This window comes from Rattus norvegicus, chromosome 10 (assembly GCF_036323735.1).
Source record: "Rattus norvegicus strain BN/NHsdMcwi chromosome 10, GRCr8, whole genome shotgun sequence".
NCBI classification, from domain to species: Eukaryota; Metazoa; Chordata; class Mammalia; order Rodentia; family Muridae; genus Rattus; species Rattus norvegicus.
The window spans coordinates 16,221,906-16,249,683 of record NC_086028.1 but is presented as its reverse complement, the minus strand read 5'-3'; the positions used below and the strand labels follow the sequence as shown (position 1 = coordinate 16,249,683).

Below are 27,778 nucleotides of genomic sequence, written 5' to 3'. Positions count from 1 at the left end.
GAGGATATCCCATGCATATGATATGGGCCTCTCAGGATGAAAGCTGGTGCTCCCCAGCGGTAACCTTATCAGAAGGCAAGTTAAGGTTGTTGGAGGCTCACAGTGTCCAGCTGGGATGGTGCTGACAGCGGCAGTGGCATGCTTTATCTTGGGTGCAGGGTAGAAAGCTAAGGAGCAGACCAGCTGTGAAATGTCAGTCACCTAAACGTAGGCACGCACCTGAGCTCAGCCAAATTTTTGTGTCTGTGAAGTCGAAAGATTTTTCTGCCCTCTAAAAATAACCAGAAAATGTGTTTGTTGTTTGAACTTTCTTCAACTGGGCCAGCCAGTATGGTAATTTGTCACTTGGATTCCCACTGTTGTTTATAGCCTTTTTCAGCCCAAAATAAGAGACGTGGCTCATGTGGAACAGCCCCAGCTTCAACCACAGTGCCAGCACCAAAGAAATTAGAGCGTGTCCTCAGAAGTGCAAAGACCGCTCGCTCAGCCCTTAATTTTAATCAATATAAATGCTTCTATTTATGTGTTATCTTCTTAGTTCATCTTTTAAAAAAATGTTTGATGATGAAAGTGGTTTTAATAGCTTCTGTTAACTCATTTGCTTAGAGGATTATATGGCAACAAAATCTAGGCATGTTTCATTAAAAAAAAAAAAAATCAGGTGAAGTTTAGTGGTCCATGCCATGTTCCTGCTTCACACATCTCAGGTCCATTTTTTTAAGTATGCTATGACAGGAGAAGAGTCCAAGCTGGAGTTAAATCAACTCCAGTGGCATTTGCCAGAGTTGAGTACTTGACCTGCACATCGACAGTAAAGAAACAAAACAGTATTTAGACAGAAATTGAAGTATCAAAATCAGGTTTCACTTTTCCCCCAGCTCCATTTCTCCATTCACTCCCTACGTAGCAATAAGCTGAAATCTTAATGAGCAGTTAATTTTATCTTAAAAAACCTTTTTTTTTTAATTTTATATTGGTTGAAAGTTTAGTTAGTTGTGGTGTGTCCATGTTGGACCCAAGGTTTGAGATGTAGGTTAGTTACAGATTCTGGCAGCAGACAATGTTCTTCTCTTTCCGTGACATGGCGCATTCCTGTGAGTTCCTTTCAGAGGCAAGAGTCTCACATTGGAACTTCCTTGTGAAGAGTTGTTTGTATGTGGTGTTGGAGCGACGGGACCACATTAGCTCTGGTTCTCAGAACTGAGTAGAGTCGTGCTGGCATTTAGAGAAGGCCTGTGCCAGCCTGAAGGCTTGGCAGACTCTGCCTCCTCTCTGCTTTTTCCACAGCCCATAAGCCTCACTACTCTGTGAGGCCAGAGCTCAGTGCTCTTCCCTAAAGCGACCTTTGTACCTCAGAGTTAGATATTGGCAGCTACTCCTGACCATAGTAGAGAATTAGCAGCCAGTTTTTCAGCCCTTGCTGAACCTGCTGAGGGCTCTCCACCATTTTTTTGAAGATTGATTAAAAATAGGTATGTGGGGTATGGAGGCTTAAAAATGTTACCACAATGATATTTATTTTGTAACTTAGCATGTATACAGTAAGTATTCAGTGAGGATTTGTGGTCCAGATAGCTCACTCTATATAGAGAGGCACTTCACAAAACAGAAATACAGTTTCTTAGAGGCAGAGAAGTTCCATTGCTTTCCCTTGCCAGACCGGGAGACAGTTCATCCAACACTTTGAGTGCTTTCACAAGTTCTTTTTGGAAGTAGCTTGAATAGTGATTTTAGCTTCAGAACTTATAAACTATTTCAAACTTGGAAGCTAAGTGGCCAGGCATTTAGTGAGTGCTCACTTTGCACAGCCCAAACCCTGAATCCAAAGCTGCCTGCATTGCTTGCCTTTACCTGTGAAAGCCTTTTTCATAAGGAAAAAAAACACATAAGATATTATAGTTAATTGCATTCTTCAAAAAAAGTAACAACCAACCCCAAGGAAAATTTTTTCATACTTATGGGGCATAAAATATCAAGATTGTTTTAATAGATTGATGTCAGAACACAGTGGTATAGATGAACATATTTTGGGTGGTGATTTGGAAACGACCTTACTAGTTAGGTAGTTCATATGTTATGAGTAGCTAAATCTGAGGGACACTTGATCACCTTCAGGCTTCCCCTTCGGTGCTTCACACATCCTCTGATTGGCTATGTTCCTTAGAACAACAAACTCATGTCCCATTATGGAGATTTGTAAATATTTTGCATATTAGAACCCACCAACTCCACTCTGTTATTGATTAAGTTTAAACTATCTATGAAAAAAATTAGTAACAAACGGCCTTCTTTTACCTTCAGGTCGTCTAAACTATTCATACCCAGGATCCGATAGTTCTCTGCTTATTAATGGTAAGTGATAATTGATTTACCCTAGTGAAGTGCACAAACCTGAAGTTAGTATTAGATTAAGAAAAGATAGCATTTGTGCTTCAGCAAGTGCAAAAGTGGCACTCTTTGTTCTGTAGTGACATTTATTGATTGCTCTTAATCACCTATTTTAACAATAATTTTTGTCCCTCAAAATTGTGATAGAAACTTTTCTCTAAAATTACTGTGAGCCACTTGATTCTCCATTCTAAAATTAATGAAGAGTGAGTATGAATCCCATAATGACAGGCCACCATCATCAGATTCTAGCTTCTGTACAGCAAATGAAAAGAGACGGTAACCAGAAACTTAGAACCTGAAAGAGGCAGCCCAAGAAACACAGTACTTTATGCTCCAAAGAGAAGGCCATTCATTATTTACCATCAAAGAGAGCATGAAGAAAGATGTATTAGCCTTTATAGCTCCTTCTGTAGTCTCCTTCCCTGACCCAAACACTAGTAATGTGCCCACAAATCCTGCTTTTATGTGTACATGCCAGAAGAAAATTAAAGTCAAAGGGAGGGCCAAGGCAACTACTCACAGAATTAAAGAACTTTCAAAGACATAGATACTTTCAGTATCACAGTTTAGAATAAATAGGTGGAATGCAGAAATCCTTTTTTAAAGATTTATTATGTGTGTTTGTTTGTATATGTGTGTGTCCTATATATGTGGGTTCCTGTAGAAGCCAGAAAGGACATTGGAGTCCTTGGAGCTGAAGATACAGGCTGTTGTGAGCTGCTGTGTAGATGCTGGGAACTGAACTCAGGTCCTCTGACAGAGCAGGAATCACCCTTAACCATTGAGCCATATTTCCAATTCCTGAAGTTTTGCTTCCCTAAATTTCTGTTAATTTCAAATCTCTATTAATATTTTCTGTCCAAGAATTACTTTTTTCTGTATCCATCATTCATCAAGCAAACAGAAACAACAAAACCTACCTTGTCTGTTTCACATGGTAAACAAGAGATTGAAAAGGATTATTAGAATTAGTCTCCTTTTGGTTACTTCTTGAAAATGGTGACCTGTGTAGAATATGGGTTTCTTAGCCACCCCCAAAAAGTTAACAAGAAAGCAGATGAATGAGAGGTGCTTGGCCCAGCAGCTCTTCTGGAAACTGAATAGTGCATTAAAACCTCATCTTTGATCAAAGTTGGGTCTCCTTATGCTCAGTGCCAGACATTTATCATCATTGTTGTTGTCATGGTCTCCTTCTCCTTCTTCTCCTTCTCCTTCTCCTTCTCCTACTGCTTCTCCTTCCCCTTCTCCTTCTCCGTCTCCGTCTTCTTCTTCTTCTTCGCCTTCATCTTCTTCCTCGTCTTCTATAAAATAATGCTACCATATTATACTGGCAGAAACCATCATAACATGCTCATAGTATAATATAGTAACACAAAAGTATCTAAGCTAAAACCTACCGACCTACCACCTAACGGTGATGGCATTAAGAGGACATCCCGTCCACAGAGCAAGGTTTACCTTTTCTGATAAACTAGATCCAGGCTCGGGTCCAAGTACTGGAAATTACCATGAGCTGAGATTTGGGATATGGCTGAGTGACCCCAGGCACAATAGTTGGCTTTTCTTTGTGTTAATTACCTCATGAAGTTGTTTGGCCAGGTCAGTTGCCTCTAGGACTCATCTCCGTGAAGTGCAGAAAAATTCTCTAGTAGCTTTTCCTTAAAGATCAACACGTCTAAATTTTAAAAATTCTTTTGTTATGCCTATCTTTTTCCAATTAATATTTATTTTTTAATTAATAGTTTTCAGTTACTCTTATTTGGCAAAAGAAAAAACAAAAAATAATAAAGACGGTCTTGTCCCCCAAGTATTTATGTTTTGAAATTGTATTGATTCATAGACAATAGAGGGAGGCCAGATACTTTATTTTCATTGCTTCTTATGTAGAAGTTTTATTTATTATAAAAGTATACTGACTGAGGTTCATATCATTAATAACATCTCAAACTAAAAGATATAAAGATGAAGAAAATTAAAAAGATATAAAAAAGAAGAAACTCTAGCTCCTTAAGCAGACGCGAGCGTGTGAGGTCATGATATCCATGGTCTCAGGTATAGTATCCACTTCAGAGGGCACAACAAACTAGCTTTTGTCGTATGTGACCCAGTGTTAGTTTATTCATTTGTAGTGAAGAATGAAACTTGTGGTTAGACCAGATAGTGAAACCGCAAGACTCACTCCTTCTCCAGTATTAAAGTCAAACGTACCAGAAGATGTTTAAGTGGGGCAGGAGAGATGGCTTGGATGCAGAGAACCCAGGGCTCAAAACTTCTTATTACTCCAGCTCCAGGGAGATCCAACCCCTCTGCCATCCTGCACTCATGTGTATAAACTAATATACATAATTAAAATACAAAGTGAAATAATTGTAACAGATTACTTAAGTCAGAGGCTTTTAGAAAAGGGCAGTGAGACCTCCAGCACGACTTAGGTGTAGGTGTTGGCTATTCCTTCAGCCATGTTTATGCAGCAGTCTTGTGAATGGACCACTGCTGTAATAAACTGATCTTGCTACACTGATGCATTGGTAGCTTGGTTCTTAGGTTAGATTTTGGATGTATTTATCTTGGAACTCTAACATATGGGAGTAAATGTGTTGAATGGAGACAAACTTAGAATTACAGAAACCTCCCACCTCGCAGGGTTGAAGATTAATAAGCTAAATCACTTATCATCATACCAGACACATAGGACATCATACTAAAATCATTCATTTTTTAAGGCTAAGAATATGAACACTAAAATTTTATAAAAGGGAGCAACAACAACAAAGGATCTAAGATGAGTTTGTAAAGTCTGCCTGGGGTAAACACAGTTTTTTCTTTGTTATTGAGATAAATAACCCAAACCAGTACTTTTTAAATGTTGCTCCCTCATCAGTTCACTATCTTTTTTCCCCCATCTTTATTAAATTGGGTATTTCTTATTTACATTTTAAATATTATTCCCTTTCCCGGTTTCCATGCCAACATCCCCCTAGCCCCTCTCCTTCCCTTCTATATGAGCTTCCCCTCCCCATCCTCCCCCCATTACCACCCTCCCCACAACAATCACATTCACTAGGTGTTCAGTCTTGGCAGGACCAAGGGCTTCCTCTTCCACTGGTGCTCTTACTAGGCTATTCATTGCTACCTATGCAGTTGGAGCCCAGGGTCAGTCCATGTATAGTCTTTGGGTAGTGGCTTAGTCCCTGGAAGCTCTGGTTGTTGGCATTGTTGTTCATATGAAGTCTCAAGCCCCTTCAGCTCTTTCAGTTTTTTCTCTGATTCCTCAACGGAGGTCCTGTTCTCAGTTCAGTGGTTTGCTGCTAGAATTTGCCTATATATTTGCTATATTCTGGCTGTGTCTCTCAGGAGAGATCTACATCTGGTATCTGTCAGCCTGCACTTCTTTGCTTCATCCATCTTATCTAGTTTGGTGGCTGTATATGTATGGGCCACATGTGGGGTAGGCTCTGAATGGGTGTTCCTTCAGCCTCTGTTTTAATCTTTGCCTCCCTATTCCCTGCCAAGGTTATTCTTATTCCCCTTTTAAAGAAGGAGTGAAGCATCCACATTTTGGTCATCCTTCTTGAGTTTCATGTGTTCTGTGCATCTAGGGTAATTCGAGCATTTGGGCTAATATCCACTTATCAATGAGTGCATACCATGTGTGTTTTTCTGAGAGTGGGTTACCTCACTCAGGATATTTTCCAGCTCCATCTATTTGACTATGAATTTCATAAAGTCATTGTTTTTGGTAGCTGAGTAGTACTCCATTGTGTAGATGTACCACATTTTCTGTATCCATTCCTCTGTTGAAGGGCATCTGGGATCTTTCCAGCTTCTGGCTATTATAAATAAGGCTGCTATGAACATAGTGGAGCATGTGTCTTTGTTACATGTTGGGGCATCTTTTGGGTATATGCCCAAGAGAGGCATAGCTGAGTCCTCAGGTAGTACAATGTCCAATTTTCTGAGGAACCTCCAGACTGATTTCCAGAATGGTTGTACCAGTCTGCAACCCCACCAACAGTGAAGTGTTCCTCTTTCTCTACATCCTCGCCAGCATTTGCTGTCACCTGAGTTTTTGATCTTAGCTATTCTGACTGGTGTGAGGTGGAATCTCAGGGTTGTTTTGATTTGCATTTCCCTTATGACTAAAGATGTTGAACATTTCTTTAGGTGCTTCTCAGCCATTCGATTCCTCAGCTGTGAATTCTTTGTTTAGCTCTGAACCCCATTTTTTAATAGGGTTATTTGTCTCCCTGCAGTCTAACTTCTTGAGTTCTTTGTATATTTTGGATATAAGCCCTTTAGGTGAGGAAATAAGTTTAATCCTAACTAAATAAAAAGAAAAGGGGGAAGAATCCTTTCCCATTTGGGGGTAGTTTAGATTGGAATGACATTGGAATTTGTGTGCACAATGATAAAAGGGTTCACTTATACGTAGATACCCTGACTTCTTGTTTGCCTTGCTTTAAACTCATTTTCATACTCTCCAGTGACCTTCATGGATTAGTGACTTTTCAAAGATGAGCTAGTGTAATTCAACTGATAATAATTAAAACCTCAGTAATACTGTTACAGTATATTATTATACACCTAGCTTCTATGATTATAGAAGGGTCATTTTTATTTTTATTTTTTTTCCTGGAGGGAATTCTTGGGTTTAAATGTATTTAAAGACCCAAGTTTTCTAGCTACTTTTTGAGTGCCATGTTAGTGTGCCGGTTTGCTGAGAGTCAGTAATAAGCACACAGACTAAATGACTTAACATCAGTTATTCACCACACTTGTGGAGACTATAAGTCACTTTGCTGGGAGTTTTAGAGGCTAGAAGTCTGAGATCAAGGAATACTCAGGAGTTATTTCTCTGAGACATATTCTTGGTATGCAGATGGCTTCTTTTTCCTTACACGCCCTACCTTTTTATACATCTGCATCCTGCTTTCTTCTTAAAAGGACAGAGGTCATGTAGGGTGAGGTCACCAAATGCCCTCACTTAACTTTACCTCTTTAAAGACCATATCTGCAAAATCCATCATATTCTGAAGTCCTTAAAGGTAAGGCTTCAGCACATAAATGTGGGTGTGAGAAAATATCAACCCATAATGGATGAATTTATGAGTAAATTTTATATAACAAGCACATATGTTTTATAGTCCAGAAACATAAGCTTGAACTTTGTTTCTCAGTTAAGTAAACGTGCTAAGCCTGGCTCAGACTTCCCTCTAGGCTTTTCTCTGTGGCTTAGCTAACCACTCAGTTAAATGTTGACTGAAAGAGTAATTGTATTCATCCGCTATGTTGAAGTTTAATTTTATCGAAGGAAACCAGTAGTCACTGCTAAAAAAGAGAAGTCTGTAGTTTTGTTCTATCATTTTTCCTTTAATTTTTATTTTCAATTCTCTGTTCTCCACTATTTTAGTCCTTAGAATTAACTGTTTGAAAGATGAACTTTGGGCACAAGATAATCCAGAACAGCAGAACGTGAGGGTTTGGACTCATTCGTGTAGGTTTTCCCCTCTGATGGTGTCTATTCATTTAGAAGCATCAACTCTGTGCTTGTTCCAGAGAAGGTGTGTTGAGATCCATCTTTTAAAGGCTATCAGAGATATATCTCTTAATGATAGGCTTTTAGAATGAAATAGGAAGATTATTTGCCTGGAGTGTCAGCAGAAATCTACCAGAAAAGGAGGCTGTAAAATGCAGAGTACAGTTTTGAATGCTACTTTACAACAAACTAATGTGACATAGGAAATTTTAATTGCCAGCTATGTATGTAAATTAATGTTGACAGTGAATTTATTAAATTAGAAGCTAATCGTAAAATCACTTAAGAGTATTATTTTTGCATCTTTGCTGGACTGGATGTAGACATAGTGTCAACAGATTAATAACTATAAGCTTCAGATCTTTGAATTTTATCTTTACATGTATATGTATGTGTGTGTTTGTGCTAGTACATATATACAGTAGTATTTGCACATTTTAAAAAGGGTCACATAATAGATGTTTTCTTTTTATAAATATATTCTAGTATGGATACTTTCAAGTGAGGAACTTATCAAGTGAGGTGCTTATTAAGAAACAAATAGTAACTCACCTTTATAATGAAATGTGTGCAGAGAGAGAAATCAATTATTCTGCGCCTTCTTTGTAATTCTATGCCACAGACTAATGGAATATTTTACTGAGGGAATGTGACTGAATATGTCTTCTGTGAAAAACCATTTGTAATCAGTCCTGTAGAGGCACTTTAGAAACGAAGCACTAATCAATAGATGTGATATTATGGATTCAGAAGTTAGAGACGTTTATGACCACAATTTTTCAAGCATGCTTTACTATTCTTGACTCTTATTAATTCTAAACATTAAATCAGTAACAACTCTATAATCCCAAATCCCAATGAAAGTAAAAGTAGAGACACACAAATAGTACTCATTTCTACTCTAATGGAGACTGGGAAGGCTTTTACTTAGCAATACTAGCTAGCAAGTGTCTCAAAAATCATACCAGTTGGCCCCTTAGCAATTTGGGGAAAAGAAAATTCTTAGCAGAGTGTACTTTGGCTGACTTAATCAGAACTTTCCCAAAACATGTTTGCCATTGGTAATGTTCCCCTTGTTACTCCCTCAGTGTTTGTAAAACATTAAATGACACGTTAGACTTTGTATCATGAGATTAGACATCTGTGTGACATTTTCCCCTGGAAAGTCTGTGCTCCAAGTATTTCATCACAATGTGTATTCCAAACATAACTTGGAGTCAGTGAGGAAGAAACATTAGAAAAAAATATATATATACATATATATGTATATATATGTGTGTATATATATATACATATATGTGTGTGTGTGTGTGTGTGTGTGTGTGTGTATATATATATATATATATATATATATATATATATATATATGAAGAGGCACCATTTAGCATTCAATGACTACATGGATCTGGTTTGTAGACATGTTCATCAAAGTACAGTTTGCTTACTTTTCCATATATGTCCCATGTCAAAATTCACATGCACACATACACAAAATATAAGTCAAAATTAAAAAAGGACATTCTCATTTTTGAGTTCCAAACATCATTATTTTTCAGTACTAGTTTACACCAATTTTTTGTTTGAATTTTTCAAGTTTTTATAGTTGTAAATATTGTGTACCTACAGCCTATTTTCCCTTAATATGAGAAAAGGTGTCTGATTACTTTTCAAACATTAATCCCAGAATTTAACCTAAATGCCTGTATGTTAACCACCTGATTTGTGGTATATAAATAAAGAAATCTGAAGATTGTTGTAGAGACTTTAGTTATTTATCTGTAGCTCTTACTGTTCTTGAAGGTTTGTTTTTTTTTTTTTGTTTTTTTTTTTAAATGGGAGCCATGTGAGTTTTCATATTGTCTTTGTAGCTCTTAAATGCCATGCTTTTAAATATCTGTTTTCCCCGGAATTGAAGTAGCATCAATCTACTTCTAAAGATAGAACTCAGATTCCCGAGTCATTCTTTTCTCGAACTGCTTTGTCTTTGAAGTGGTTATGTAAATAGAATGTTCTGAGGCAGACTCCCACTTCTGTGATGTCACTTGTCTTTCTAACCTCTGCCTGGTAAGTTGGAAAGTAGCTCATTACCTGCTGGCTGGGAAGGTGCTGAAATGAGCACCCAGCAGGCTTTCCTTGGGGAAAGTCCTGGCGCTGTCAGAGGCCATTCACCCCAGCAGTTCAGCGGACTCCAGTGCTATGCAGTAATGGTAGAAAGGTATTTTTGTATGAAAACTAATTTTATTTTGCAAAATACTCACCTGGTAGTTCTGAGTTAAACTGATTTGTATTGAATCTAGAAGACTAAAAGTGAAAGTCCTGGCAGTTTTTAGAGTGACATTAACTGAAGAGTGTGTCCCAGTGTTCTGTATAAACCCAGTCCCCAGCCAAGTCTCACTCGTGCTACATTCTCCTGAACACAGTAGCACCCTTGCTTGCCTGTGGCGTGGCAGCCCTGATACTCCTGCAGGTTTCCTTTAGGATCTCACCTAGATTCCATCTCTGTCGCGCCCTGTACTTCTAGATACTCTTCTCTTCTGTCTCTGCTGCATGTGCTCCGTAACCAGTAGAACTATGTTCTCCAGAGACATCCAAGGGTAATGGTTGTGTTATATACTGTTTTCTTCTACACATACATACATACATATTATAGATGATGTATGTAAGAAATTAACAATAATGAAAACTATTTTAAATGCACTCTAATAAGGTTATATAAATATAGCCTTTCTAAAAATATCTTAGAAGTGACTAACAGGCAGGTAGCACTGAGCAGAAACACATTGGACAAAGAAATGATTCATACCAGCTTGCATAATGCTACTCAGAACTTATAAATTGTATTTCTAGATTTTTTCCATTTGATATTTTCAAATTGAGATGTACCCTTGGCAACTAAAACCATGGAAAATGAAAGTAGGTAAAAAGTAGACATAGGCATGGGTCATCATCATGACAAATTCTGTGTGACCCCACACTAGATCAGTAGTTCCTTGAGGTCAAAGCCTCAGGTTGTCTTATCCACTGTGCTCAGCAAGACCTCAAGGTCAGGAATTATTGAGTCGTGCCAAGGCCCTAGAACAGGATAAGCCTTCAGTGCCAGGTTTTCTGGGGAGAGAGCATCTCCTCAAAAGTTCTTGTCTGAAGTTTATGCTGTTTCTTGTGGATTCGATTAATTATCTTTTCTCTTCCTTTGAACTGCAACTGACTTGCTGACGGAATGCTAAACCTTCAGTTTTGAACATTTGGGGCTGGGTAGAAGGGTTTCTTTTTCTTGGCGCTGGGTCATTTGTTTGTAGGTACAAAATGGCTGACTAACGTCAATATATAAATTGCCTAAAGTTTTCATTAGTTATCATTTTCTTATATTTGGAATGAACATAAAAATACTGTAATGTGTATTCTGTAATGGTGAAAAGGCATGAATTAAACACTGATATGTTTACTAAATTGTTAGCATGGGAGTCTGAGAGAAAACAGAATGGACATAGTGGCAGTTGGTGTAGATCATGTCACACACGGCCTAGCTTCACAGTATCTTGGCTCACGGATGGTGACTACAGCCAAAGGTTTTCTTTAAAACAAGTGAGGTTTAGTAAAGATTTATAGTGTATTTGAAGTTCTTTTTAAAAATGCATGAAACTGACCACCACCGGCTTTGATACATAACCCAGGAAATATAAAGAATATGGCCATCTTTCCATTTCAAAAGCTCATAGATGAAATCTCAGTGGATTCTTTGACAATGTTTGAAAGGTTGTTTTTTGTTTGTTTGTTTGTTTTGTTTTTTCTTCTCATTTGACATGCAGCAAGGACTTATGGGCGAAGGAGAGGTAACATCAATGTTTCTCACTTTTGAATGTATCAGTTCTGTATAGAGAGAGTTGGGCTTACCCAGTTTGTGGGGAAGGAGTGAAGGGCAGTGGCTGGGCTTGACCTATATGGAATCTGCGTTGTAGCTAGAGCTGTAGACATTCTAATTGAGGAGACTTAGAGAGCTTGATAATTTGGATTTAAATTCTCTATATTAGATATTTAGCTTACTTATAGCTAAAGATTTGCCTTTTTAACTCCATAGAGGAATTTAAGAATTTTTGTAAAGATTTGAATATTTAAAGGCTAGACTTGTCTGAAAATTATCTCACTAATTGGAGAGTCATTTATACTTAAGTAACCTACATGAGCTTGTTTTACTAAGTAAACATATACATGTATTTAGTTTAAAATATGACGGGCTGAATAAATAAGTAATTCTACAAATGCTTCATGAAAAAAACAAAGGATTCTAGAGACTCGTTTCTTAGACATTCCTAGCTAAACTTAATTTTCTTCTCTGTAATACTTTTGCTGTTTTATAAAGACCATTGAGTCACTTAGACTAAAAATGTGATTTAAAAAAAATCATTCAGAAAGTTATCTCCAATTGTAGAGCTATTTTGAATCATAATTTACTGACAGCATATAGGATAAATTTATGACAGAAACACTGTTGTCTGTGCTTGGGAATGGGACTGACAACTGAGGTAACCAAAGAGCATGTGAGCGCTCCGATGAGGGAAGAGACTTGAGATCACTCTTAGAGGACCATTGACAGTTCCTCAGAGAACACCTAAAAGTGAACAGCAGTCAGCAGTCTGCACCTCGGTGCTCTGCTCTGATACAGACGTTTCTATTTCCTGTCAGGTAAGTATGGGGAGACTTAAACACATTGGTGTGTCTAGTCTGTCTACTTTCTTATGTACTCCAGATGATTGGAATTTCAGTTTTTAGAATAGTTTTTCAAAACAGATGACGTCCGTGGTAAGCTGATAAGCACTCAGCGTTAGCATGCCTTCAGATCGCAAATGCTATAAGATTGGAAGCTGATTGGGTACCAGCATTGAGTGGGCTTTGATTATATCCTATTACTTAAGGTAAACTAAAATGAGTGCTCATTTAAACTGACTTGCTCATTTTAAGTACATTCTTAGGAAAGTGTGCAGAGACTACATAGTTTGGTCCATTAAAGAAATTTATGGTGCCCAGCATTTTATAGCTAAATTTAATATTCCGTGTCCTTGTGTAGGTTGCCATGGGGCACTTGCCAAGGCAGTGCAGTCTGCTGCCAACTGGTTTCAAAAGAGTACTCTCTTCTAACTGGGCTTCCATTTCACTCACGTTCTGAAGCTTCTGCATTCCTGTGGGATACTTGAGTAGCCCTCTGCTTAACCACATACAGTCTCTCTAAAGCAGTCCACCTTAAGGTGGTAACAGGTCAAGAGCGTAAGTGGTCCTGTGTGAACAAATAGAAGTGGCAGTTCTGTCGCCTCGAGTCGTCTTTGGTGTGTGTAACAGTTAGTGGCAAGGGCCTTTTCTATTAGCTTTCTGTTCTGCCTTCTGCTCCAGGTCAGTCTTCATTGTTCCCGATGGAGGATGGGTTCCTGGATGATGGCCGTGGGGACCAGCCTCTTCACAGTGGTCTGGGCTCGCCTCACTGCTTCACTCACCAAAACGGGGAGAGAGTGGAACGGTATTCCCGCAAGGTGTTCGTGGGTGGATTGCCTCCTGACATTGACGAAGGTATGTTCAGCAAGGACTGTTTGGAGACATGCCACTCTGTGGCCCATGGGGAAGGAGTATCTAGGGTTTGCTGTTGTTGCAGCCCCCGTCTTACCTGCTCTGACTCTTGAGTCTCACTCACCTGTTCTCCTGTCCTCCTGTGGTAATAAGCCGCAATGCTGTCTTACCGGAAGGTCAGGTGCAGGAGGAGGAGGAGCAGGACCGTGAGCATGAGCTGGAGGCCAAATTCAATGGAAAAGAGGGAAGACCCCCGGGAAGATCTCCCAAGGATTCTATTGTACACAACATGGGGTTACCTGCCATGTTTTGTTTTCTCTAATTTTGTTGTTGTTGTTTTTATTTCTTTACTGCCTTTCATTGTTTCAAAATTTTAAATTTTAGATTAAGTGTGAACTTCTAAAAAATGTAGTTTATAGTTGTGCAAGGAGACTCTTAAAAGTGGTTAAAAATGTGTGTGTGTGTGTGTGTGTGTGTGTGTGTGTGTGTGTCCAGCAGACATTTCTAGAGAGCGGCACTGCTCTTCAGTGTGTTATAGATGTGAATAAGAGGGAGGACCCCTGTCTGTAGAGTCTGCATTCTAGTGGGGGAAGGCGCATCAAAGTCTGCAAACATAAGAGAAGGTGTCAGAGAACAGAGTTGGGAAGCAGTGATATGAGGGCTAACATGCAAGGGGTCTTCTTAGCTTGGGTGGCTAAGGAAACTCATTTTAGGAAAGCTGTATTTGAGCTGAGACTTGAGTCCACAACCAGGACAACGTTGGGAGGGATTAGTTATCCAGTAATGAGTTCATTTCTGGGTTTCAGCAACACAAATAAAAATGACAGAGGCAGACCATCCAGCAAGTATACAGCCTTGAGTTCTTTGTTTCTTTTATCTTGGTTTCTTAGATGGAAATAGACTAATTCATGTTCAAGAATATAGAATAAATTTCTGTCAGTCTGTAAGATCTAAAAATATTTAGTCATTTGTCACTTAGACTGAGATCAAGTTTATCAAACTTCTAGAAGGTTGGAGGTTATAGCAAACACACTTGTTAAATGTCTTGAGAAAGTTGCCACAATGTCCATTCCATTTGCCCCCCCCCCCCCCCCCCGTCCACACCACCCTCAGAGTGAGGGCTTGAAAAGTACTGGAGTCTGCACAGTTGCAGAGTTCCGTGGGATGTAGGTTGAGAAGCAGATCGTGTGAAGTTGAATAAGCTTTGTACCTGAAACCGGAACAAACCCAGAATTAGTCCTTGGACAATCCAAGCAAGTCAGGTAGCCCGGTGTGCTGTGACAGTGCTCCTAAGCAGTAAAGTTGACTCGCTGCTGTAGTCTGGGAAACACTCGAGCACCTGAGAGGGGCCGTGAGCCCTCAGGGCTGGAGCACCTGAGAGGGGCCGTGAGCCCTCAGGGCTGGCTCCTCCTCTCGGGCAGGAAAGCCTTGCTTGTTGCATTTGGGTTTAATCTTCTTAAGCTGAAGCTGGGAGGGTTCCAGCTTCTCGTCACACAAATAAAGGCTCTCCCTTTCCTAGCAAGAGTTATAGTTCATTCTTCTCTCACCATCTAACTCAACTTGCTCAGGAAAAATGACTCAGGAGCCATACAACTCCCAAGTTAGCTTAGCAGCAATCTCCTGTGAGCCTCCTGTGAGGTAAATGCACTGCAGAAACAGGGAGAACAGAGTAGACTGCACCGTTTCACAGCTGGAGGGAGATGAAGATAAGGGAAGAAAAACCATGAGACATTGGCGTTGGAAATATCAAAGTATGTAGCTTCTGTAATACATAGGTGCAAACTAGTTATAAACACACTTGTTGGCATGCATATTCATTTATTTCCCAGCTTTGTCTACTGAAGAAGACTTGGAAATAATGAATACCCTCTAGTTATGAGCATGTGGGTTTTCCTTTTTGCTCTTAAAAGGAACCAAGGCAACATTTTAAAAAAGCATTCTATAGGTTGACATGATTCTAGAGGTAAGGTAAGAAAACAAGATATGGCATATCTTCCTGAGCCACAAAGTATGGAAGTGCAAATGTCAGGGAAAAGTCAGAAAGTCCTGGGAGCTCCTACTGGCTCACTCAGGAAAGGAGAGAGAAGAGAAAGGGAGTGGTGGGGCGAGCAGATAATAGATAGATGATAGATAGATAGATAGATAGATAGATAGATAGATAGATAGATAGATAGATAGAACATCACAGTACTTAAAGAGAGAATTGGAGTATTTTAACCTGTTGAGTAACGGTGTGTTCAGATATAAGAAACAACTAGAAAAGAAAGAGAGCTCTCTTCCATGCTGTGCAATACTGATGAGCAAATGCAGAAGGAGCAATGGGAACAGATCATCAACACTTGGCAGCCATCATGGTGGTTACTGATCTCTCAGTGGGTACCTTCTAAGGGATGGCATGACTAATGCAGCAGGATGTTGGTAGGTAACGCATTATTCCTTGCAAAGTACAAATCAAATACAGAGAAGAAAATGGATTCTTGGTAGAGAAACCAGGCAGAAGCCAGTGACCAAGATCATTGTGTCTAATTAATGATGAAGTGACCCAGCATCGTTTGTGTTTGGGATAGATAGCATGGAAGTGGTCACGAAGAAGCAGAATACAAATCCACATGAAGAGTTTGCAGAATAATCGAATCAGTATTGATTACTTGACTATGGAAGCTACATACGGAGTTACAAAAGAAAGCAACATTGCTTTAGCAATGGTAGTGTTTGGGAATTATAAGCATAATGTCAGTAAAAGATTGTGGATGGATGTATTGATTCATATATGTATGTAACCTGCGGGAGGGAGAGGAGAAGGAAGACCTCAAAGGTAGATGTGCCAAGTCCTGCGTGTGATGTGAATGTGAAGTAATGCAGGAGCTCTTGCTACTGTTGTTGGATTTTGATTACAGGGAGAACAAGAAAAGGGCAGTCACGAGGTGATGAGGAAGGAGGGAGCATGAGCCGTGACAGGAGAGAAAGCTAGTTGCGTTCTGGTTTTACCTGTCATTGCTCTCCTTTTTGTGCCAGATAAGTGTATAAAAATGAGATGAACAGTGAAAACATGAAGCTCTAAGTGAAGCCCTGTAGCTCGAGCATGTGTGTTCTGACTGCTTGGGCGCTCACTGAGACACTCGAGTAGACTCTGGGACTGGGCACAGGATTACTCTAGCTACAGGATATTTTTATTTGTGACTTCATTACAGTAAAGTGATTTTATATTACCAAAAAAAAAAAAAAACCATCTAAAACTAACACTACCTTTTTGTTTGCTTGTTTTTCATTAGATGAGATCACGGCTAGTTTCCGTCGCTTTGGCCCTTTGATTGTGGATTGGCCTCATAAAGCAGAGAGCAAATCTTATTTCCCACCAAAAGGTAATTCTTGAGATTCCAATATTGAAGTACATTTTATTCTCACAGTGTCTAATTTGGAATGTTTTCATAAATGTTTATTTCACTTCAAAATTTTTTGTTAAATTTATATTTTTCTAAATGTGTTTTTAAATTTTCTACCTAATATACTTTTAATTCAATTTTAATTACACACTACAAGATGTTTCCAGATACTACCAAGTAGTCAGAATGTTGTTTTAATTTTTTCTAGTCTTTTTCCCTTCCTTAATGGTGTTCTAATTGCCCTATGGATGACAAAGGTGGGAGGGGAGCATTTAGGTCTCATCTTCTGTTCCTCCTTCCCAGGCTATGCCTTCCTGCTGTTTCAAGATGAAAGTTCTGTCCAGGCTCTCATTGATGCGTGCATTGAAGAAGATGGAAAACTGTACCTGTGTGTGTCAAGTCCAACCATCAAGGATAAACCAGTAAGTGTAGTTTAGCATAAAATTACCCCTTGTTTATGCCTCCACTCACCTGCTTGTAAAAACTTGTGATTTCTACTTAACTTTATGTTTGAAAATTGAACATAACAGCTTTTATTATGTATTCTTTGGTAATTTTATACATGAATACAATATATACCAACCCCCTTCCAGCTTTTAGAAAAGATCCTTCCACTATATCTTTCTCCCAACTACGCTATCTCTTCCTCTTTCTCTCCCTCTTCATCCTCTTCTCCTCCTCCTCCTTCTAGTAACTTACTGAGTCTAATTAGTGCTGTCTGTGTGTGTGTGCATGCAGTAGAGCCATCCTTTAGAGCACATGGGCCATGCTACTGAAAAAACAGACTGTCCCTCCCCCAGTAGCCTACATCTGCCAAAAGCCTTAAGGGCAGGGTCCTATGAGCATCTCTCTCCCCATGTTGGAATGGTGGCTGGCTTGGTCGTGTGCAGGCAGTCACAACTGCTGTGAGTTGGTGAAGACACTCTTTTCAGCAGCATCCTCAACTTCAGCTCTTACAGTCTTTCCACTCCTGCTTTCTGAACCTTTTGGGGGTAAGGAAATGTGAGATAGATGTCCATTCCTGAACACTTTACAGTCACATATTCATGGCACTTCAACAACCGTGAGTCTCTGTATTGACCACCATCTACTGCATACAGAGGCTTCTCTGATGAGCAGCGGGGTTTGCTTCATCTACAGGTGTGAGGGTAAATATTCAGACGGCAGGTCAACACTATGCACCTTTAGCAGAATTATAGTAAGTTGTCCTCTGGTAGCCAGTGACCTACCCAGCTACAGTTTCTTGGCCTAGGTAATGGTACCAGGCATGAAGTAGGCCCTAAGTCCAATAGAAAGCTGTTGGTTACTCCATAACATTTATGCCAATAGTGCACCGATATTGCATAACACTAGTGCACCGATGGAAAATCTGCCAGGTTGTTATCGTAGCTCACAGGGTTCACAGCTGGGTAAGGCTGCTGACAGACTTCTCTTCCCCAGCAGCCTACTAGGCCATAAGTGGGAAAGTAGAACTTCAGAAGAGGACGGGGAGGGAGGAGAGACTGGAGGAGACTAACACTGAGGGTATTTGAAAAACCATCTGGAAGCATATGGAAATAAATCTTTAAATACATTTTTAATTTAAAATGAAGTTATTGAATTATTTATTAAGAAATTAAATAAGTTTAAAATGTTTAAATGAAGCTTTAAATTTTTTTCAAATATTAGCAATATTTTTACTGTGAAATAGTTTCAAGACTGTTCTATAGGCATTTATATATGTGTATGCACACACACACACACACACACACACACACACACACACACACACGTGACAGACATAGTGAGAAAGAGGGAATTAGAGTTATATTACACAGAGGGACAGTGCTCCTGCCTGGAACCATAGGTTATCTGACAAAAGCTCAATGCCAGGTGAGGGATAAACCACTACCCCCCATATGAGTTATTAGTTGGGGTCTCAGAGACCCCAAAACTAATACAGGCTATTGTCATTGTTCTTGGCTACCCACTAAAAACTTGATGGTAAGACCTTCTTTCTAAAGACAGTCACACACTCACAGTACCTAGAGAAGTCAGCCTGGTATGTAGGATGTTTACTATTCTGATGGAGCCTATGGACGCTAACGTGCTTATGAACATAACACTGCTCGCTGGTTAAGAGCACTCGCTAACCTTGCAGAGGACCTGGCTTCAGTTTCTAGCACCCAAGTAAATAAAAATAAATAAATCTTTTAAAAATTTGCAAATATTAGCAATATTTTTACTTTGAAATAGTTTTGAAGCGGTGTAATAGATTCATGAGTATCAACAGTAAATCTGCACTTCCTGGAAATATGCTGAGTCCTATTCCATTTAAATTATGTGGGTCCTGTAAGGCTGGGGAACCTGACAAGCAGATGACTAACCGTAGGCAGTTGAGATGTGTGATGTGCTGAGGGGCTTGGTTCTCAGTAAGTAAACACTCCACGATATTCTTACTCTGCAAGGAGAGGCAGGGAAGCTGCTTTTAAGACTTTGGTCTTACAGCTGTATTGATTTGTGATAAGATAGGGATATTGTAAAATACTCTGCAATAATTTTGAACTCTTTTGGATTGACCAATTTGGTTTACACACTCTGTAGGTGCAGATCCGGCCCTGGAATCTCAGTGACAGTGACTTTGTGATGGATGGCTCACAGCCACTTGACCCACGGAAAACGATATTTGTTGGTGGTGTTCCTCGACCATTACGAGCTGGTACAGTTAAACAGACACAGTCCCTGTGTCGTTAGCAGGAACTATAAGATCTTCAGCTGAAATACCCGATGAGCTTGCTGTTAATGTGAAAGAGAGAAGTTCTAGTGTCTAAGTGTTTGGGTTAGAATTAATGTGCTCTATTTTTGACTCATAACTGAGTAAACTTAGACATTATATAACTTTCCTAATTCTCAATTTTCTCACGTATTAAATGGAATCAACAGTGCATGACTTGATAGAGTTGAGGATTGAAATGAAATGACTGATGCAGAGTGCCCAAGTGCAGTACCATGATGCCATTCGTGCCACTGTCCTTTATAGGAAATCCAAAGCCCTCTGCTGAGATGTGTAGGGTTTCTTTCCCATGTCCCCAATTTCTCAGCCACTGTTTACTGAACTCTTAATATAGCTGCAGCCCCACGTGTTTTTAGAATAATAACTACAAAGGAATTACATCTCTAATTGACTTAAATAACTTGAGGTTTAAGAGTATAGTGAGATTAAAATAAAGTGTTATGTTTTTAACATTTCATGGAGAAGATACATTCACTATTTCAAGTTTTTAAAACAGTGTCTTATTTATTTTCTACAATCTCACAAATGTAAACAACATATTGTGATCATATCCACCCGGCTTCCCCCAAGCACCTCTACCAAGTCCTCCTCCTCTTATGGCCTTTCCTTTTCTTTTTCTTTCTTTTTTCATTTTCTGTCATCCACAGAGTCCACTTGATGCTCTGTGCTGGAACTGCTGTCTGGTCTTGTTGGCTTAGCATATGCAGGTGACCACAGCTATAGTGAGTTCCTGAGTACAATGCCCAGGTCATGCCCAAGAGACAGCGTTTTCCATGTACTTCCCCATATGCTCTTACATTCTCTCTGTGCCCTCCTCCGGGGTGTTCCCTGAGACTTGTGGGGACAGATGGTCAGATGTCCCATTCAGAACTAAGCACTCAATAGTCACTAATTCTCCTTCTGTGGCCAGTTATGAGTCTCTGCACTGCCCACTGCAGAGCCAAGCGTCTCTGGCTAGGTGGAGGGCAACACTAATTCATGTAAAGAAACAAACTTTTGAGAGGCAGTTTAACAACACTTAGGAAGACAACAGTGGTAGGTTCCCCTTGGGCCTATGACCTTCTAAGCCGTAGGCTTTGCCCAGGTTCACAGTACCAGGCATGAATTCCCTCCTGTGCAAACGGAATCAAATCCAATCCCAAAGCAGTTGGTTATCCCCTTACCCTCGTACTACAACTGGGCACCAGTGAGCACGTGCTGTCTGACAGATTGGTGCTGTAGTGTCCAGGGTTCACTGCTGTGTGATACCATTGATGGCTGTTTCTCCCATCAGCCCTCAGCACTCTCTAGTACTATGAAAACTAGCCAGTGTGTTGTCACTTCAGCAATAAAGGTTACTGTCTATTTATGTGGACAGCTCAGGAACAGTGGCTATTGTCTATTGTTTATTGGACCTCTTATCATCAGTAACTCATAGGGAGCTTTTCCACACCTGGCACTGAATTTTCATTTATTAGAAATTATCTTCTGGCAGAAGTGCTGTCCACCCATGCCAGGTACCTTTTCTTTAAAGATTTTGTTTATTTCTATCTTATGCATATGAGTGTTTTGCTTGCTTGTATGTCTGTGCACCATGTGTGTACGGTGTGTGTACAGTGACCCTAGAGACCAGAAGAGGGCTTTGGATGCTCCTGGACTGCACAGTTGTGAGCTGCCACGTGGGTGTTGGGAATAAAACGTAGGTTCTCCGAAAGAGCAGCCAGTGCAAGCTGTGCTAGTGAACAGCTATGTGTAAACAAAGGCACAGCTCCGATGGTGAGGAGGGCAGAGGGCCTCCATAGAACCTCCCAGTTAGCCTTCTCATGTTCAATTTATAGGAATCAATTCCTTGCAAACCAGTACAGATATGACAGCAGGCCAAAGCAGACAAACCTAGGTGCCAGACCTAGGCCTGTCACCTGGACAGACCCTTCATCTTGGAGCCTCAGTTTTCTCAGAAAATTACTAGCTATTTCATGGGTTGTGAAAATTAAGAAAGCACATTGTAAACCAGCCAGCTTGCAGTTCAAACAGTCACCCAGCAGAAAATTACTATAATAATGATTTGGATTTAATGACTAATGATACACACTCAGAGCTCACATAATGTTTTTGGTGAAGCGTTAGGTAAGCCAGATGAGCCTGATTGTAAGTGTCTCTGCCCCTTTCTTTCTAGTGGAGCTTGCAATGATAATGGACCGGCTGTATGGAGGCGTCTGCTATGCTGGAATCGATACTGACCCAGAGCTCAAATACCCAAAAGGAGCTGGACGAGTAGCGTTTTCTAATCAACAGAGTTACATAGCTGCTATCAGTGCTCGCTTTGTTCAGCTGCAGCATGGAGAGATAGATAAACGGGTAAGTTCTGGATGTGTCTGGAAAGTTCTAGAAATGGTACACCATCTAATGTAAGACCTGTGTTTAATGTACACTGGCACTCCCCTTGGGACTGATACTGGCAGCCAACATGGTGCACTGTACTCTGCAGTCTTTGTTGGTTGGTTTTTACTGTGCTGTTTTCAGTCTGAGCTGTTAGCATGAGCCAGTGGTGTTTTATACTCCTTGTTTCAGGTCATGTGTGCTCAATGTCTGTGGTCGTTCCCTGATATGGATACAGAGGAAGCTTGTGCTATAGCTACAAGTGACTGGTGTGGGATTCGTTGTAGCATAGTCACATGCCTCCTGCTTTCCAGTCACACTCCCTGTCAGTGTGTGCTTCAGAGCTGGGAGGGCATCATTAGAAATGCTTACTTTTGGTTTTCTACAGTGAAATCCCTGGGTCAATGTTTAGCCCCTCTCCAGATCCTCTGCAATGTGAGACTTAAAGCCTAGCTACCCTTCCTCATCTAAACAAGTCCTAGGAGGTTTCATCCAGGAGTCTCCCAAGACCAAGCGTTGCCAATCTTTTGTAGCTGGTGAGGTAATGACCAGGTCACTCTAATGCCCAAAAGACTCAGATAACAGCTGGCCTATTGAACACTGGTTCAGGCCCAGTGCCGGAAAGTCACCCCTCACTTTTAGATTCAAGTAGCCTACTCATTAAAAGGGAAAAGGGAGCCCCATCATGTTGTACCAGACTCCAGCCCTGTGTTTGCAACCTAAGATGTACACACTTAAACCACCAGCCAGGCCCAGCAACCACTCAGACGTTTCCGAGGCAGACATCAGGCATCTCCTTGCCATTGAACCTCGCAGTACACATTTTGTGAAAGAAGGAAGTGCATAGATGGTTTTGCTTAAATTATAATTTCAGTAATGATAGTTTCTGATAAAATTCTTTTGCCTTTTTTTGTTTGAGACTTTATTTTAACATGATAAGCATGTTAAATGGTAGGTGTAACTATCTTAGGAAAAGCTATTTGAAATGGCGGATCTTCGTTGCTGTGAGTGAGGTGCATCACTGCTCCTTCCCGTGGCGCCTTGGCACAGGAAGGTCGAGCACAGCATGAGAGTGTGCACGCACGTGGTTCTGAAGTGCCAACTCCCCTTTCTCTCTCCAATGCAGGTGGAGGTTAAGCCATATGTCTTGGACGACCAGCTGTGTGATGAATGTCAGGGGGCCCGTTGCGGGGGGAAATTTGCTCCATTTTTCTGTGCTAATGTTACCTGTCTGCAGTATTACTGTGAATATTGCTGGGCTGCTATTCACTCTCGTGCTGGCAGAGAATTCCACAAGCCCCTGGTGAAGGAAGGTGGCGACCGCCCTCGGCATATCTCATTCCGCTGGAACTGAAGAGCGAACGACTCCAGGGCTCCTTTGCAGGCCTCAGAAGAAGTGCGTGCCCTCTTCTGTTAATTCCGACTCTTCCTCAGCCTCTTCACGCTGGCATGGCCTGTGCAGCAGTGTGTAACTAACAGCCGTAGAATGAAAAGAACAACCTACAACATAGGTCTTTTGTAGACTCTCGTGTCACTGCAAACAGTATGTTCCAACTCCATTTTCACATTGCCATTATGTTGCATGCAAGTTTGAATTCTCTTGTTTTGCTGGAGGCCAAGAGGATCCAAACTTGCTGTAGCATTTTCTTAGAGGAGAGAAATATTAACAGAGAAATGAGACAATATTTTTGGGGTTTTAATTGCTGGTAATGATATAAGAAAACTTTACTGCGATAACCACCAACAGTAACACTATTGTCTGTTCTGACACAGTCTCCCCAGGGAAGGGCTCTTGTTTCTTTTCTTTCATTCCTTCTCTCTTTCTCTCTCTTCTGTCCCTTTCTATTCTGTAACAGCAGTGGAGGAAGTTAGCAGTTATTAACAGGAAAGAGTATGTCAGAGCGAGCGAATGCATGAGTAAGACTGAGCAGCGTAACCGTCAGAGCTTTGAGGCCGAGTATAGCTTGACCATGCCTCAAATGCCTTCATACATCAGAAAAAATAAAGTAGGCCAGCTGAGTTTATTTTCTTTGACATAATTGTTAAAATTCCGAATGTAAGAATTGGGTGACTTTACTACTGAGGGGAGTGTGCTTATTTATTTAACTGACTTCCTAATCACAGCCCCAGGAAACCTACCAAAGCTAGAATTAATGATGTCTGGTGGGAAAACAGAAGAACAAATACATAAATTTTATTTTTGTTGTTATATATAAACTCTATATCCTAATTTACTAACAGTCATCAGGTGTCAGCCTTTGCTCTCCATTTTGACATTAAAAACAACACATGTAGACATACCTCAAGGATATCGTTTTTGACTTCGTGTTACACTACACTTGTAGCCAAAACTGGAAGATTCAAAACAACATACAGACCAGCTGCCCATTGGCCTCGTTTTCCATTTGAAGTTACTTTGGAATCCTGTAATTTAGTTGTAACATAGAAAATGTGGGGGGGAAAGGTTAAAAAAAAAAGTCAAGTAGTTGCAAAGTGTTTTGCACTGTTGAACTAAGTAATTGTGTAAATCTGTGCAAAAGTCCGTATGTTTATCTTGCTCTTCCTATAAGGTACAATAACATACACTTTCCGAACTTAGCATGGGACATAGTGTTTGAAGTGCCAACTTCATCAAGTAATGCATGCTTATTATAAAGACAACCCTAGCTTTGAAAGATGTTCTTATGTCTGAACAGTCTGCTTCGGGGGCTAATGTAAAGCCGTCTCTTGAAGCCCTGGTCATGGAAGTGACTTTTGGTTTAATTGACATTCTCTTCGTAATGCCCTACCGTAGTTCAAAGGATTACATCAGTGTGCAAAGCATTCACAGTGAGCAACAGTCTAAGTGCAGTCTTGCTAGCTGTGCTGCCTAACAGTACCATCCTGGATCCTTCAGAACCAAAGACTTGCCCGCAGTGCTGTCTGCAGGAAAAGCAGCCCTTGATTCTTAACACAGGCTTGAATGAGCTACACCCGTTACGTTCCAAAGGTCAAAATGGGGGAGGCACTTGCTGTCTAAGAGTCCAACAAAGAAAGAGGGAGCACTGTTCGCAGGAGCACCCTGCTAACAGAACAGCGAAGCAGCTGGGGTGGAGGCGCTGTCTCTCTCGTAGCTGGTCAGGGACGTTTCTTCCTTTCTCCTGAACTACGCGATTCTAATTGGAATGTTCATTTGCCTCTTTCTTCCTTTAATGCTTGTAGGTGGCTTGGGGTGTGCTATCGTGCTGTTCCTACTCAGTAAACAGGTGTGATGAGTTAACAAGAAATATCACTGCTTGAGGACTAGCTTTGAATAATACTTTTCCCTTTGTACATGACCTGCTGAATTTCGGTACAGTGTTTTGTAGCTGACTTATTTTGTCATGCACATGATGTATATTTGTTATGCACTACCTTTGTATATCTTGTTTTTCCAACAGTGAACATTTTTAGGCACACTTTTCACTGACGGGATATCTCTTTATGCAATACCTCAATTTTTCATATTGCAAAGAGTAGCTTTTTGTACTTTTATTACTGAGAGATCTTCATATACTTCATTTTTTAATATAAATAATTTTAATAAATTTTATTTTCTTATATTCTGCTTTTTATACATTTCAGTGCTCTGCATACATTTTAAATTATGAATGTTGTGCACTGGCAATGCTATTTTAGAGTCTGCAGAGAAGAGAAAGCATGTTGCTTAAACATCCTTCCCCAGCACCAGCTACTGGTGTACCTATAATTTAAGAAATAGTCTATGTAAAGTCACAAATTAATGGAAAAAATTCGCATGAAAATGACAAGATAACACTGTAGTTCCTCAAAAAGAGATTAACTGCATAACCATAGGATAGAAATTTAAAACCACAAAATTGTCTACAGCTTCTTACTAAGTTTTTTAAATTATTCATAAAATGCAGACATTTTGGGTGAATGTTTAATCATTTTTAATCTTAATTAATTGATGTTACCTGTTTGATTCAGAGATGTCTGCTCTTTTAAATTCTATATAATAAAACGAGATCGCCTGGCACAGGACAGGTGTGTAATGTTAGTATGCATGACTAATGTAAGAAATTGTTATTCTGCTAATATTTCCTTGTGATTGTGTGACAAGCGTGTTTACAGATGATTGGTTCACTTCTTTACAGGGCATAAACAATGATTATCTATTACTCTGAACTTTATGATTACATGTCCTTCAGATTACATGGGATTGTAGTTGGGAGTTACCATGTAACTCAAACATTATTAACATGTAATTAGTTTACAGGTTTTAGGGTATCACTTCAATTTACCAAGCATGTAGTTCTAGCGCACTAGCATGGCACCAGCCATGTATTTACAATGTAGTTACAGAGTAATTACATGGTTATTTTTGCAATGTAAAATAAAGTGTTTCTGATTATTTTCTATGTAAAGGACCCCCCACCCCATCCCCATCCCCTGGCTTTGGTATAATATATTTACTTCTCCATACACAGACCTCTGCAGAATGCAAAATAAAACTTGCAGTGAATGAACTTAGCATTTTATGAGAGTGCTGTTGGAAAGACTTGATAATTCACCCCTTTTGTTTTGAAGAGTCGAATCTTCTGTTAAAAGGTGATTTAAAACTTGAATGTGATGAATTGTGGCGAGCTCACTCCAGTTATGTGCAATACTTATCTCACACTTTGGAAGATCTTTGCAGTGTAATTCTTTGTTTTTAATTGCAGACATTAAAAAATGTCATTTTCTACTGTTAAGAGTAATCCTCTTTCTTGCTGGTGTTTCTAAAGAAAAGAATCAGAAATCAATCTTTCTACTAATGTAAATTTGAGATTATTTTTAAAAATGGAATAAAAGAGGTTTTGGTCATTTGCTTTATTTTATTATCTTATTTTAAAGCTACTGTGATTGATAGCATTGTAAGAATTGGGACAATATTGTATTCAACTGTTTTATTTTTTATATTTTTAAAATTTAAAGTATAATTAGTTTTTATAATTTCATCAGATTTTTGTTATATTTTTTGGAAGTGAAACTTTTAGCAAGTGGGTGTCTGGTTTTTACTGCTCCCTAATTTCCCAGTGTATTGCTCACACTATCAGAAGGCAGCGTTATTTAAGTGTGTCAGTTAATTGTACTACTTGGCTGAATTTCCATATAGTTTTTACTGTGTATGGGGAGGTTGTAGTATTTATTCTAGCATTTTAAATAAGGGTAATTCATTTTTTTATTAAAGTCATTTTCACCTTAAGTTCCTATTTTTGTATGTTCTACTCTTAAGTTATATAACACAGTTCCTTTTTTAAAAGAGTTCATTTGTTGAAGTGCTAGTGGAAAATTAATGTTATTAAATAGTTTGCAAATGACTATTTATACCAGTATGCATATAATTTTTAAATATTTGTAATGTGAGATGTTGAATGAATAAAACTTTTAACTCAGATTTCTTTCACTATACTTATTTCTTCTTAGCATAAGTAGACTCCCTCGTTGGGATTATAACATTTTTAAAACACTAGGAATGTCCTGTTGGGCCCTGCCAAACAAACCAGTGTGAAAAAGAATTTAGTCATGTGATGCTCGTGGCAGGCATCCCTGGCTTCCGGAAGTTGAAGTTGTAAGAGCTGTCGGTTGTAAGAGTGTCTTTGGCCTTGCTGTCTCTTCTTGTGCTGTTGTATGGTGTGTGGTGTCTGGGGGTGGGCTGTGTCAGCCTGCAATCTAAGTGTTCTTTCTCCCTCTTCTCCCTCCTGGAGATTAAGCCCAGCACCTCCCACACAATACGCACATGCGCTGCCACTGACCCTCATC

The 27,778-nt window shown here is 39.7% G+C and overlaps 1 protein-coding gene across 6 annotated transcripts in view; it reads left to right on the top strand.

Moving 5' to 3' along the window:
- Positions 1 to 27,413, top strand: part of Cpeb4 (cytoplasmic polyadenylation element binding protein 4) — a 61,978-nt gene extending 34,565 nt beyond the window's left edge. The window contains exons 3-10 of one of the 6 annotated variants that reach the window (XM_006245978.4): positions 2,302 to 2,352; positions 11,734 to 11,757; positions 13,310 to 13,483; positions 16,753 to 16,842; positions 17,167 to 17,285; positions 19,447 to 19,561; positions 21,792 to 21,973; positions 23,121 to 27,413. In XM_006245978.4, the coding sequence (XP_006246040.1) occupies positions 2,302 to 2,352; positions 11,734 to 11,757; positions 13,310 to 13,483; positions 16,753 to 16,842; positions 17,167 to 17,285; positions 19,447 to 19,561; positions 21,792 to 21,973; positions 23,121 to 23,348 (983 nt within the window). In that variant the 3' untranslated portion in view covers positions 23,349 to 27,413. The other 5 variants (XM_006245979.4, NM_001106992.1, XM_039085883.2 and 2 more) reach the window with 5 other exon arrangements.
- The last annotated feature ends 365 nt before the right edge of the window (positions 27,414 to 27,778 follow it).